This window comes from Megascapheus bottae, chromosome 22 (assembly GCF_031878675.1).
Source record: "Megascapheus bottae isolate mThoBot1 chromosome 22, mThoBot2.hap1, whole genome shotgun sequence".
NCBI lineage: Eukaryota > Metazoa > Chordata > Mammalia > Rodentia > Geomyidae > Megascapheus > Megascapheus bottae.
The window spans coordinates 11263312-11274502 of record NC_143530.1 but is presented as its reverse complement, the minus strand read 5'-3'; the positions used below and the strand labels follow the sequence as shown (position 1 = coordinate 11274502).

At 56.9% G+C, this 11191-nt stretch overlaps 1 protein-coding gene and 1 long non-coding RNA gene across 3 annotated transcripts; one reads left to right on the top strand and one right to left on the bottom strand.

Moving 5' to 3' along the window:
* Positions 1–997: 997 nt before the first annotated feature.
* On the bottom strand, positions 998–4474 carry LOC150047762 (uncharacterized). Its single transcript, XR_016539231.1, has 4 exons — positions 4256–4474; positions 1718–1905; positions 1193–1283; positions 998–1084 (listed from the first exon to the last, which is right to left on the bottom strand). It is a non-coding gene; the product is annotated as an uncharacterized LOC150047762 (long non-coding RNA).
* A 192-nt stretch (positions 4475–4666) lies between these two features.
* On the top strand, positions 4667–10262 carry Cdkn1a (cyclin dependent kinase inhibitor 1A). Of its 2 annotated transcripts, none has more exons than XM_090355775.1 (3): positions 4667–4744; positions 9002–9442; positions 10090–10262. In XM_090355775.1, the coding sequence occupies exons 2-3, from the start codon at positions 9007–9009 to the stop codon at positions 10137–10139; spliced, it is 486 nt and encodes a 161-aa protein (XP_090211901.1). In that variant the 5' UTR covers positions 4667–4744; positions 9002–9006; the 3' UTR covers positions 10140–10262. The 2 variants fall into 2 exon arrangements, with proteins under 2 accessions (XP_090211901.1, XP_090211903.1); XM_090355777.1 differs by lacking the exon at positions 4667–4744 and adding an exon at positions 6904–6998.
* Positions 10263–11191: the final 929 nt, after the last annotated feature.

Here is an 11191-nt window from a genome sequence, read left to right as displayed (position 1 = left end):
CAGAAGGCTGGTCTAGATGGGGAGCGTTTTGGAAGAAGCCTCGTGGGAGGCAGGTGTGTGTGTGTGTGTGTGTGTGTGTGTGTGTGTGTGTGTGTGTGTGTTTGTACATGTGTGCCTTGAACTCAGGGCCTGAGCCCCGTCCCTGAACTTTTGTGCTCAAAATTAGAGAGAAATGTCTCATGGACTTTCTGCTAGGGCTGACTTCAAACTGTAATCCTTAGATCTCAGCCTTCTGAGTAGCTTGGATTGCAGGCATGCGCGATCTGGCAAACTTTCAAGGCCTGCTCCTAGGACTATTTTCAAGTATTACAGTGTCTGAAGTTTCACTCTTAGACCTTCCTTTGTTTGGGTTGCTGTGGCTCTTGCACAAAAATGCAAGTGGTAAGAATTCTCAGAATGTGTTCAAGGCTTGATAATTATGAAAGGAACACATACCTAGCAGGACCAAAACCCAAGGTCTTCCTCTCTATATAGGTTCCAGGGGAATTCCAGAAACTTGAGTTCTAGTACTCATGGCATCCTTGTGAAGAACACTAAAAATATGGCCATCAACCAGATGTCTGTGGATAGATAGCATAATTGGTTCAAAGCCAGCCTGGGAAGACAAATCCAAGAGACTCTTACCTCAAGGTTTTATATCATGGGGATTTTTTTTTTGCCAGTTGTGGGGCTTGAACTCAGGGCCTGAGCACTGTCCTTGGACTCTCTCAAGGCGAGAGCTCTACCCTTGAGCCACAGCATGACTTCCAGCTTTTTTCTATGTATGTGGTGCCGAGGAATCGAACCTGGGTCTTCGTGCATGCTAGGCAAGCACTCTACCACTAGGCCAAACTCCCGGCCCTGTCATGGAGATTTATCTGTTCTCCACAAGGCATTAGCCAGTGAGATTTGATTGTACCAGATCAGCTTCCAAGGTGGCCTAGATGATGCTGGCTACTGAGGCAGCAAAGTGAGCATGCAGGTGATTCTCCCAACTTGATGATATTAGGGCAATCAAATATTTCCACTGTACGAGCTGAAATTGCTAGCCTTCTTCAGGCTTCAGAATCCCACTCCAGTTCCAGGCATTTGTTCTCTGTAGAAGCTGGAGGGGGGGAAGGTGCGGGGTGGGCAGGAGAAGGAACTGGTTGGTGGCACTTACAGCTGAGTCCTGATAGTGGTGTTCATACTTGATCCTGATAGTGGTACTTACAGCTGAGTTCTGCTGCTGGTGGTACTTATGACTAAGTCCTTCTTGTGATCACCCTTGGATAAAGGCACTTTCTGCCTGATGGCCCATCTCCCTGAAGCAAGGGAAGCCACATCAGAGGACTACTTTAAAGTCAGGGAAGAGAATGATAGAGCTCTATCCACTCCGGAGTTCCCTATTCACCTCCAGAGAAGCCTAGAGTTCTTTAAGGCCTCTGGTCTCCATGAGAGCCATTGCTCTTTCTACCCCCCTCACTTCCACCCCCCCCCCCGTTTCCTTCATACCCAGATGGACATGGATTACAAATGCACCCTCTCCCCACAGTAGCCCTCCTTCAAACCATATCTGCACCTTCCTGCAGTTGCCAGGAAGCCTGCCTGAGGTTCTTACTAAAGTGAAGTGATTTAGTCAAATCCCAGGAATGCTTGTCCTGGAAGCGTTGGGATCTAGTAAATGCCATTAGGCCCAGAGTGATTTCTGGGTACCAGGCTAAGCCCTTTGCCTGATCTTACTTAATGAAGAGCAGACCTGCAGAAGGATGAATGTCTAACGACGAAATCTCAGCTTTAGGTGGGAAGTTTGGTAGAGGGAGAGGCTGCGAATCTGACCACCAATTTTTCTGTGATCTTCTATGGTTAGTCCTGGTCCGGGTGCTGGTGGGGAAAGCCCCTGCTCCCAGCTCACCAGGGCGGGGGCTCCCCCATCCCGAACATCTTCTAAAACAAAGCAAGTAGTCATGAATAGGATTGTTCTGCTTTTTCTGTGGGGTCTCACTTCTTGGGAGCTTGTGTGAGGCCGACTTGCCTGGTGGAGACTCCCTAGTGCTTTTCTCAGAAACATTGTCTCACGCTTCCTCTCCCTTCCTGGGTAGCTCGCACACAGAGCACTCAGCACCAAGACTGTCCTCTGCCTTCTTCACTTCTCTCACCCAGGCAGCTGCATCGTCCAGGACCCTCCTGCCCACCCCGCCCCCAGGCCCAGTCTCCCTTCACCCCCTTTCTAGAAGCATGCCCAGGCAGCAGGCTGCGGCCGGGACTGGCCCTCTGGTCCTTGTGAACAAGTCCTAACATGCCTAGCTGGGGAGCAGAGGGGGCTGGAGGCTGCTTTATCCTGGGGATCCCACTCGCAGTGCCCTGAGAGGCCTTGGCCTATTTCTCTGGACACAAAATAGGTGATTTGCTTGTCCTTTGGGGGAAGGCTAGGGACCTGGGGTGTGTGATGATTTATATGTGTTTTGTGTCTGTCTCTGAATGTGTCTGTGTATGTATATGCAAGTATAAGTATGAGTGTCTCTCTCTGGGTATGTGTGGCTGTGTATCTCTATTATACGTGTGCATGCATGTGCGCTGTATGTCTATGTGTTCTGTATATGCTTGTATGTATGTTTTGGTGTCTGTGCGTGTGTCCCTAAGCATATGTATATATGTATGTCTACATGTTTGTGCATTTGTCTGTATATCTGTATGTCTGTGTGTCTATCTGCATGTGTGTGCCTGTGTATATACTGAAAATCCGGAGGGACTTGGGCTCCCTTGTTTGTCCCCTCAGGGCTGACATCCTGTCAGGAGCGTGTGCCTGGCCATGGTCAAGTGTGTGTGCGTGTGCACGTGCACGGCTGCAAACATTAAAAAAAAACAAAACAGTAAAGAAGATTTAGTAAGTGCTTCATAAATATTTGCTGAATACTTTTGTGGTGTAGTGGGGACCCAGAAGTTATTTGAAAAATGGACTTCCCGACCTTAGCAACAACAAAAGAATTACTTCACTGTGAAGCTCAGGACCATAAAATGTCATGGAACTCACCACAAGCCTTCATTAAAAAAGTGTTTTCCAATTAAAAAAAAGTACAAAAAATGTTTTTCCCCAAAGCAAACAGTCAGACAATGTCAAGCCTATTTGAAATGCCTGCAGGCTAAGGGGGACTGGGCACAGCAGGAGTGCTTGCCTCTGGCAGTCCCGTCTGTGGGCCAGGGTGGTGGGAGCTGGGGTGGGGAGGGTCATGGCCCACATCCAGGCCTGGCTCAGGGCTAGGAAGGCCAGGGGAGGGGGCCAGGGTCCTCCCAGCCTCCCGAAGAGGTTCTGTGCACAGCAGATCAAGCCCGTCCTCCCTGAGGTCAGCTGTATTAGAGGAAGAACACTGGGCATGTCTGGGCAGAGATTTCCAGACAGCCTGAGCTTCAGCTGTCAGAAACTGTAGCCACTCCAAAGCCGGATTTTATTTTGTGACATTTCTGTTCAGATGAACACATCCTCGACTGCAATGGTTTTTTTTTTCCTTTTTTTAAAGATTTACTCCCCCCACGCCCCCAGCTCACCATCATCCTCCTGCCTCAGCCTCTGTGGGCTTCTGCACAGTTAGAAAAGCCAAAGTATCAGTTTGAGAGGAGGAGGCAAAGGTGAACAAAGGCAGTGAAGGTGTGTGGTCCTCCATTCCTTCTTGTCCCAAGCATCAGCAGACACCTCTAGAGCTGCCCTTTGTCCATGTCACCCCACTAAACTGCCTGGAAAGGAGGGCAGGCTGGGTTTTTTCCTCCCACTGAATAGTACAGAAATGGAGAACAAGCAGAGAGCTCTAGGCAGGAGGCTAAGCGCCAGCCACAACTTTGGTTTGCTGTGCCATCTCAGTCAGTCCACAGGCCTTCTCTGAGCCTCCTTCTGTGTGAGGGTACCCAGGAGATAACTGGCTTCCTAAATCCGTCTCCCCTCCCTTCCTCTCAGGCCTGCTGCCTTTGCCCTGGCTTCCTCGGTTGAGGTGGGGGGGGGGAGCGGGGCGCAGGGGGAGACTGGTTCCAGAGCTGCTCCTCATTCTCCCTGGAGAACCATCGAGGTGGCTCTGAACACTGGGCCCCAACTCCTCCTTGGCTTCCTTGACAAGCAACAACTTCACACGTACTAGCAGCGAGGGCCTCAGTTTCCCCCTCGGTGAGATTGGGGACTGAATCCCACTTCAGTTCCAAAGGTGTTTTGTTATGAATCCCAGGCACCTCGTGGAGGACCGATGAGCGCTATTACAGTGTTCTAGAAATTGCTCCAACAGGAACATTGTGTATTATTATTCTTACTTACGGACTTTTACTTTTTCATGCCTTCCCTTCCCATCTTTTCAGTGGTGTCAGGTGGGCCGGGGAGAGGATGCCTGGGGAGGGGACAACTCAGTCCCCAAGAAGGAAAAGGCAGGTTTGGAGTTACATGTGTGGGATTTCCGGGAAGGAGGGGGGTCCGGACCCGCGGGAGCCCCACCAGGCCCTGGGCGAGCAGGGTCCCCAGGCACCGGGTGTGGTGCGCAGCAGCAGGTCCTGCCCGGAGGCGTGGCCTGTTTCACCAGCGAAGTGTGTGGCCCCGCCCATGGGCGTGGCTGGCCTGCCAGGCTTCGGGTCTCCAGAGGGGGCGTGGCCGTGTATTCGCGCAACAGGTACCGCCCCCTAGGGGCGTGGCCGCGGCTATAAGAGGGCGCCGCGCAGGACGCAGCCAGTGCGTGAGCAGCTGGCAAGCTGGGGCTTGGGGAAGCCGGAGACTCTCGCTGGATTTACCCGAACAACTGAGACCCTCGAACAGGTGAGGGCGCGGGGTACAGCAGCCAAGGCCGCGGCTCCGAGTGGAGCCCAGCGGGTCCCGTAACTGTCTGCGTTTGGGGTCCCTGGGATGCCGCGTCCGTCGGTGCGCTGGTGTCACAGGTGTTCCCGCGGCAGGTGAACCACGGGCGTGGGTCCGGCGCGCTGGTCTTGCGCCCACGGGCGTGGGTTCCGTGCAAGTAGCGACGATCACCGAGTCCCCGCAAAGTGGGGGACTCGGGGAGGACAGAGGGATCTGGAGTCCGATGGGTCTCCAGTTCTACTTTGCGCTCTTGAGACTCCGGTGGGGCGAGGGGCGGCGTGCGTGGGGCCTGCCAGGGGCTCCGGGTGGGGCGCCGCTCGGTCAAGGCGTGGGGACGAAGCCCGTGTGTCCGGAGTGGACCCACAGTGGACCCTGAGTGGATCCGTAGTGATGGGGGACACAGAGAAGAGCAAGTTCATCGGGGACCCGACCCGGATCGGCTCTCGGATCCAATCAGATCCAATCGGCGCCTCCCCGGCCCCGGCCGCGGCCTCTGATGTCCAGGTGCCCTGGACCGCGGTGTCCGCCACTCCGCTGGGCGCTGAGGTCAGCGCGGGCTGTGTCCCGGCCTCGAGAACGTGCCAGGACACGTCCCCGAAGGGCGCGCGAAAAGGTGACTCACTGTGACCAGGAGACCCCGGGATCAGACCCGCCGCGTTCGGAGGGGCCGTGGCACCCCAGAAGTCCCCTTCGCAGCCCCGCCTGGGTCTGAGCGGCCCTTCCCTCCCCGTCAGCACAGTGACCTATTTGGCTGGCACAGCGCGTTCCCAGGGAAGTCGGGACACTGGGAGGTCCCGGACCCGGTGTCCGGTCCCCCTCGGCGCGCCCTCGGGGGCGACGCTACTCCCTGGCGGGAGCGGGGTGGATCCCCACGGGGCTGCCCTCGGGGAGCGCGGGGTTCCCGCCCACCCCGCACGCGCAGCCGTCCGGCGGGGCGCGGGGTTCCGGGCGGCGGCGGCGGCGGCGGCCATCACCGGGGGAGCGGCACCGGGGGACGGCAGGAATCCGTGAGGGGTGGGGCTTCGGGGCGCTCCGATCTAGCGCGCCCCGCTTGTTGGAAGGCTGAGCGGAGCCAGACTGTGAATCTCTCCTTGGGTGCCCGGGGCCCCCGCACAGACGGGGGCGCACCGCCCCGTCTGGAACCCCCGGGAACCCCTTATTAAAACAATTCTTATTAAAAGAATCTTAGGACTGGAGTTGGCATTTTGGGGGGCGCCGAGGCCGCTGGCTGCCTTTGCTCGCCCCCCTCCCCTCGGTCGGGTTCCTGGGAGAGGACCCTCGAGCGGTTCGCTTTTCGTTGCCCTCGTCTATTTTTATTTTCCAGGGATCTGAGTCATCCCGGGCTTTGGGCGCGGAGATAGGTGGAGGGGCCCGATCTCCGCGTGCCCGCGAGCGCGCGCCGGGAGCGCGCGTGCCTGTGCGTCCGGGAGCGCGCGCGGTTTCCCAACAGTGGCGGGAGTTTCGGAAGCCGTGCTGGCTCAGCGTGACGTGTTCCAGGCCCGGCCCCTCCCTCCCGGGCCGGCCCCACCCCGGGGTGACGCGCCGCCCGCCCGCCGGAGTGGAAGCACGGTTTTGGCGGGCGGGCGGGCGGACAGCGCCCCGCAGGAAACTGACTCATCCCGCGTCGCGCGGAGTCAGGCGCTGCCCACGCACCTCCCACCCGCGCGATTTCCTGGAGCCGGGCGCCCCCTCCCGGCCGCGGCGCGAGCTGCAGCCCGCCCGCCCGCGCGCGGATGGGCGGCGCCGCCCTGCGCCTCGGGGGAGGCCCCACCCCACCCCGGGAGCCGCAGTTACTACTGGGGTTCCCCGTCCCCCCGCCTTTGCTGCTGGCTGGGCCAGCGCTCCGCCCCTGAGCCCAGTCTCCGCTACCCCAGTGGCTGAAGGCGTAGGCCGAAAGCCCGCCGAGGGAGCCGCGCTAGGCGCCGCGCAGGGAAGGCACGGGACGCGCAGGGAAGGCGGGGAGCCGCCCGTGGAGACATCGGGGGAGGCGCTAGACCAGGAGACCTGAGGATTCCGGCCCCAGGCGGGTCCCGTCTTCACCTAGAAGCCGGGGAAGAGTGGCCAAGCTCTCGGGCCCAGCCCTCCCTGGGCTGCTCCTCCTGCATGCCAGGCATGGAGATCTCTCCGTGTGCCCCCCTCCCCGCCCCTAGCACCCCAGGAAGACCCACTGGGGAAGTGCACAAAACCCCTTTCCCATAGGGTTTCACTGCTCTGGGTGAGTACCAGGCCACCAGTTTGGTTTATCAGACCACCAGTGTGTTCCCTTTGGCACTGGGATTGAACCCAGTGCCCTATACAAGCATAGCCACTGGGACTGTGGCTCTGCGTGCTCCAGTAGCCCCCAAGTAATGGGCTTTGTCCCTTTTGGTTTTGAGAGGGGGTTTTTGCCAACTTTGCTCTGGCTGGCCTGGAACTGGAATTCCTAATTGCTTAGAACAACACCAGCTCCTGCCTTGAAACGTAGAAATAAGCCCCAGCCTGAGCATTGGTGAAGATGGTGGGCAGAAGTGATTTGAGGGTGGTAGTGGACTTAGTCCCTTTTGGTCATGTGGTTTCGGGTCGAGTCTCCTGTCTTTTCCTGGGCCTGCCCTTTATCCCTATCTGGGGCCACCCTTCCTTTCCTCCCTTCCAGTTAGAGCAGAGAGGGAGGCCTCTAGGAGAGATTGGAGCGTCTCAGCTTTCATTGTCAGCCTGCACCAGGGGCCTATCCCCAGGGAAGTCCTGTCCCTTCTGAGGTCATCCAGCTCTCAGCCTTGGGCCAGGGCAGGGCCTGCAGGAGCTCTTCCTGATCACTTCCTTTTAGTTTTCCCTTTCATGGAGTGGGAGTCCAACCACCTCTCATTTTCTGTGCTTGCAAAATAGGCTCCTTGGGCACAAGGGGAAGGGTAGGGCCTGGGAGGTGTCTAGACTTCAGATCACCTGATATGTGTGGCAGGATGTGGCTCAGCTGGTGAGTAGATCATCTCCCTGCCTACCCTGCCCAGCCTCTCCCTCCCTTTCCCCCCAATGACACCCTTGGGAAAGGACCTCGCTCTCAGCACCTGTCAGCTGCTGTCTGGGAGAAGGAGGTGGCCAGGAGAAGCTCACCAGAACTGTAGACAGAGAAGTAACAACTCTTCCAATTCCCAAGCTCTTCTGCTGCCCCCAGCCCAGTGCCAACAGTCACCCAGCTCATCCTTACAGCTGCACCCCTCTTACAGATGAGGCAGGTAGAATCCAGAGAAGTTAAGCCATCTGTAGAGCCAGGCAGTCTGGCTCTGGATCCACCAGTACCTGGTGCCCCTTCCACCATCTTCTACTCTGACTTGCCCCTGTGACCTGTCCCAGCCTCCTTTTTCTATTTTTGGTGGGATTAGGATTTGAATTTAAGGCCTCTGACTTGAGCCACGCCCCCTTTTTTCTTTAGTTTGTTTTTCACACTGGGCCTTTACTCTTTTTTTTTTTTTTTCTTTTGCCAGTCCTGGGCTTGAGCTCAGGGCCTGAGCACTGTCCTTGGACTTTCTCAAGGCTAGAGCTCTACCTCTTGAGCCTCAGCACCACTTCTGGCTTTTTTCTATGTATGTGTACCAAGGAATCGAGGCAAGCACTCTACCACTAGGCCAAACTCCCGGCCCAGCCTTTGCTCTTTTTGCACAGACACTGTCCTTGTATTACTATACCAGCTACAGCTGTGCTCTTTAAACTCCCATAGCCCCATTTATCGATGAGGCAAGCAACTGAGGCCAGAGACTTGAAGCATCCTTGTCTGGGCAGTAAAGAGTCCAACTGGGAATTTGGTACCTTAGCCCCAGATCTCAGGGAGCTTTTTATTTTGCAGGGCAGGCCCTGCATGTGGACGGCTGGGCAGGCTGTGTTGGGAGGAGGGGCAGCTGTGGTTCATCACAGGCTCCTTTGCAACGGTTGTGACCTCTTGTCCAGAAAGTTGGACCTCTGGCATTTCCCACATTTCCCACGTGTTTAGGACATTGACATGTAAATGGTCACCTCTGGGAAGACACTCTGGCTTTGGTTCACCACACCTGTTGATAAACCCTGAGTTTGTCGTACACTTGCCTCTGTGCCCTTCAGCTGTGACCTTGGGGAGCTGGGCTGGCCGATCCAGGCCCTTTCCCACCCCCAGAGCCTGTTGGTCCTTGGGGAGGCAGCATAAGGGTCCAGGCAAGCAAGCACCCAGCTCCATTCCCCCGTGACCCGGCCTTCCTTGTGTCTCCCCTGCAGGTGCCATGTCCCAACAATCTAGGGACCCCCGCCCCATTCCGCACCGCAGCAAAGCCTGTCGCTGCCTCTTCGGGCCCGTGGACAGCGAGCAGCTGCGACAGGACTGCGACGCCCTCATGGCCAGCTGTCTCCAGGAGGCCCGAGAGCGGTGGAACTTCGATTTTGTCACGGAGACCCCCCTGGAAGGCGACTTTGCCTGGGAGCCTGTTCGAGGCCTAGGCCTGCCCAAGCTCTACCTGACTCCCGTGGCCCCAGGTGAGCTGGGAGGAAGCAAGCGGCCCAGCACCTCTGCCACCCTGCTGCCACCCACCCAGCAGGAGGACCACGTGGACCTGTCGCTGTCCTGCGCCCTGGTGCCTCGCTCTGCCGAGCAGCTCGACGGCTCCCCAGCTGGGCCTGGAACTTCTCAGGGCCGAAAACGACGGCAGACCAGCATGACAGGTACAGGGAAAGGCCCTGCGGGGACCCCCAGGGTCCCTGGCCTCAGGGATGACCCATTTGTACCTTTTTTTATTTTGTGGGTCACGGGGCTTGAACTGGGCCTGGGCATTGTCCCTGAGCTCTTTTAGCACAAGGATACTGCCCTACCTCTGGGCCTGAGTGTTGTCTCTGAGCTCTCCGTCCTACCCTGGAGCCAAGCCCCGCTTCCCATTTTCTAGTAGTTAATTGGAGATAAGAGTCTCTGGTCCTTTGGTGCCGAGGCTGGCTTTGAACCTCAATCCTCAGATCTCAGCCTCCTGAGTAGCTAGTGAGCCACCTCGCGCTCGACCCCATCTGTATCTTTGACAGAGGAAACAGGCCCAGAGCAGGGAAGGTACTGGCAAGTTTGTAGCCAAGACCAACCAATTAACATTTACTGGGAACTGATGCCATACCAGGCTCTTCTTGAAGTTTCCACAATGATTCTCCTTGGTCCCTAGAGCAGGCCTGTGTCCCACATCTTTTCTGCCACTCTTTTGTTATTATCATACAAAATTAAGTCCCCTCTGAGAGGGAGCCTAGCTCCTTAGCCACATGGCCCTTTGTCTCTAGGGAGGGGTATCCCCAGCCCTGCTCAGTCCCCTGCTGACACTGATCTGTCTCCACAGATTTCTACCACTCCAAACGCCGTCTGATCTTCTGCAAGAGGAAGCCCTGAGCCGCCCTCCGGAAGCTTTGCTCCACTCCTGGTGGCCCCAGCCCCTTTGCATCTCCTTTCTTCTCCCTCACTTTGTACGTCTTAATTATTATTTGTGTTTTAATTTAATCTCCCTTATGTACATACCCTGCCTGGTCCCTCCCACCAGCCTCTGGCATTAGTTATTTAAAGAAAACACAGTAGGTAGTAGGATAGTAGATTGATCAGAGAGCTGGATATTTTTTATTCAATGAAATATTATTTAAACCCCTCTCATCCCAGATGCTTTCTTCTCCTCCCTGCCTTTGATAAAGTGAGGCTGGCTTCATGCTGCAGCCTCTTCCTGGCGGGGCCTCTCTGGAGTGGCCTGGTGCCCATTCTCTGCTTCCCCTAGACACTCAGACATGAATTCCTTTGACTCTGAGAAGTAAGTAGGTAGCACTTTGAAAGGGCCCATCAGAGTAGGCCAGTGTCGAATCCCTGTGACCCCTCACCTCCTGTGGGTGGAGCAGGGTGACAGGCTGGGGACATGGGACTGGCCTAGCTGGTGACACCCACTGCCTCCTGCAAAGGCAGTGGACTGTGGGGTCCTGTAGCAATCTCTCACTCCCACCTCAAGCCCCTTCTGCCTCAGTGTTTGAGCCTCCCTCCCTGTGGGCTCCATGTCTACTTTTTGGGGGGCCCCAGCTGTCCTCCTTTTGCAGCTGGCTCTCAAGGCCCCTCTGCTGCTCTCCCTGCCCCTGTGTCCTTCCCTTCCAGGCCCCTGAGCATTGTATCCGCCCCCCATGGACTGGAGCTGAAGGGTCATCCAGAAAGTAGGGCTCCCCATTGTACCTCAGGCAGCTGGAGCAGCCGCAGCCACCTCTTCTCTTAGCTCTGGGGTTCGAGCCCTGGGTGGGGGGAGCCAGGCTTCCTTTGACTAGGGGTTGCCCCGGCCCCCAGAAGTCATCCTGTGATGTCCCACCCCACCCGTCATGGCACTTTGAGTAGCGGTTAAACCAGGCATGGGAGGCTGGGAAAGGCAGGCGTGTACAGCCGGGTGCGCATGTGCTGACAGGAGCCAGGGGTGGGGT

Coding starts and splice junctions, on each gene's coding strand:
- Cdkn1a (XM_090355775.1), top strand. CDS start 9,007: ATGTCCCAACAATCTAGGGACCCCCGCCCCATTCCGCACCGCAGCAAA. Junction 9,443..10,089: donor ACGGCAGACCAGCATGACAG/GTACAGGGAAAG, acceptor CTGTCTCCACAG/ATTTCTACCACTCCAAACGC.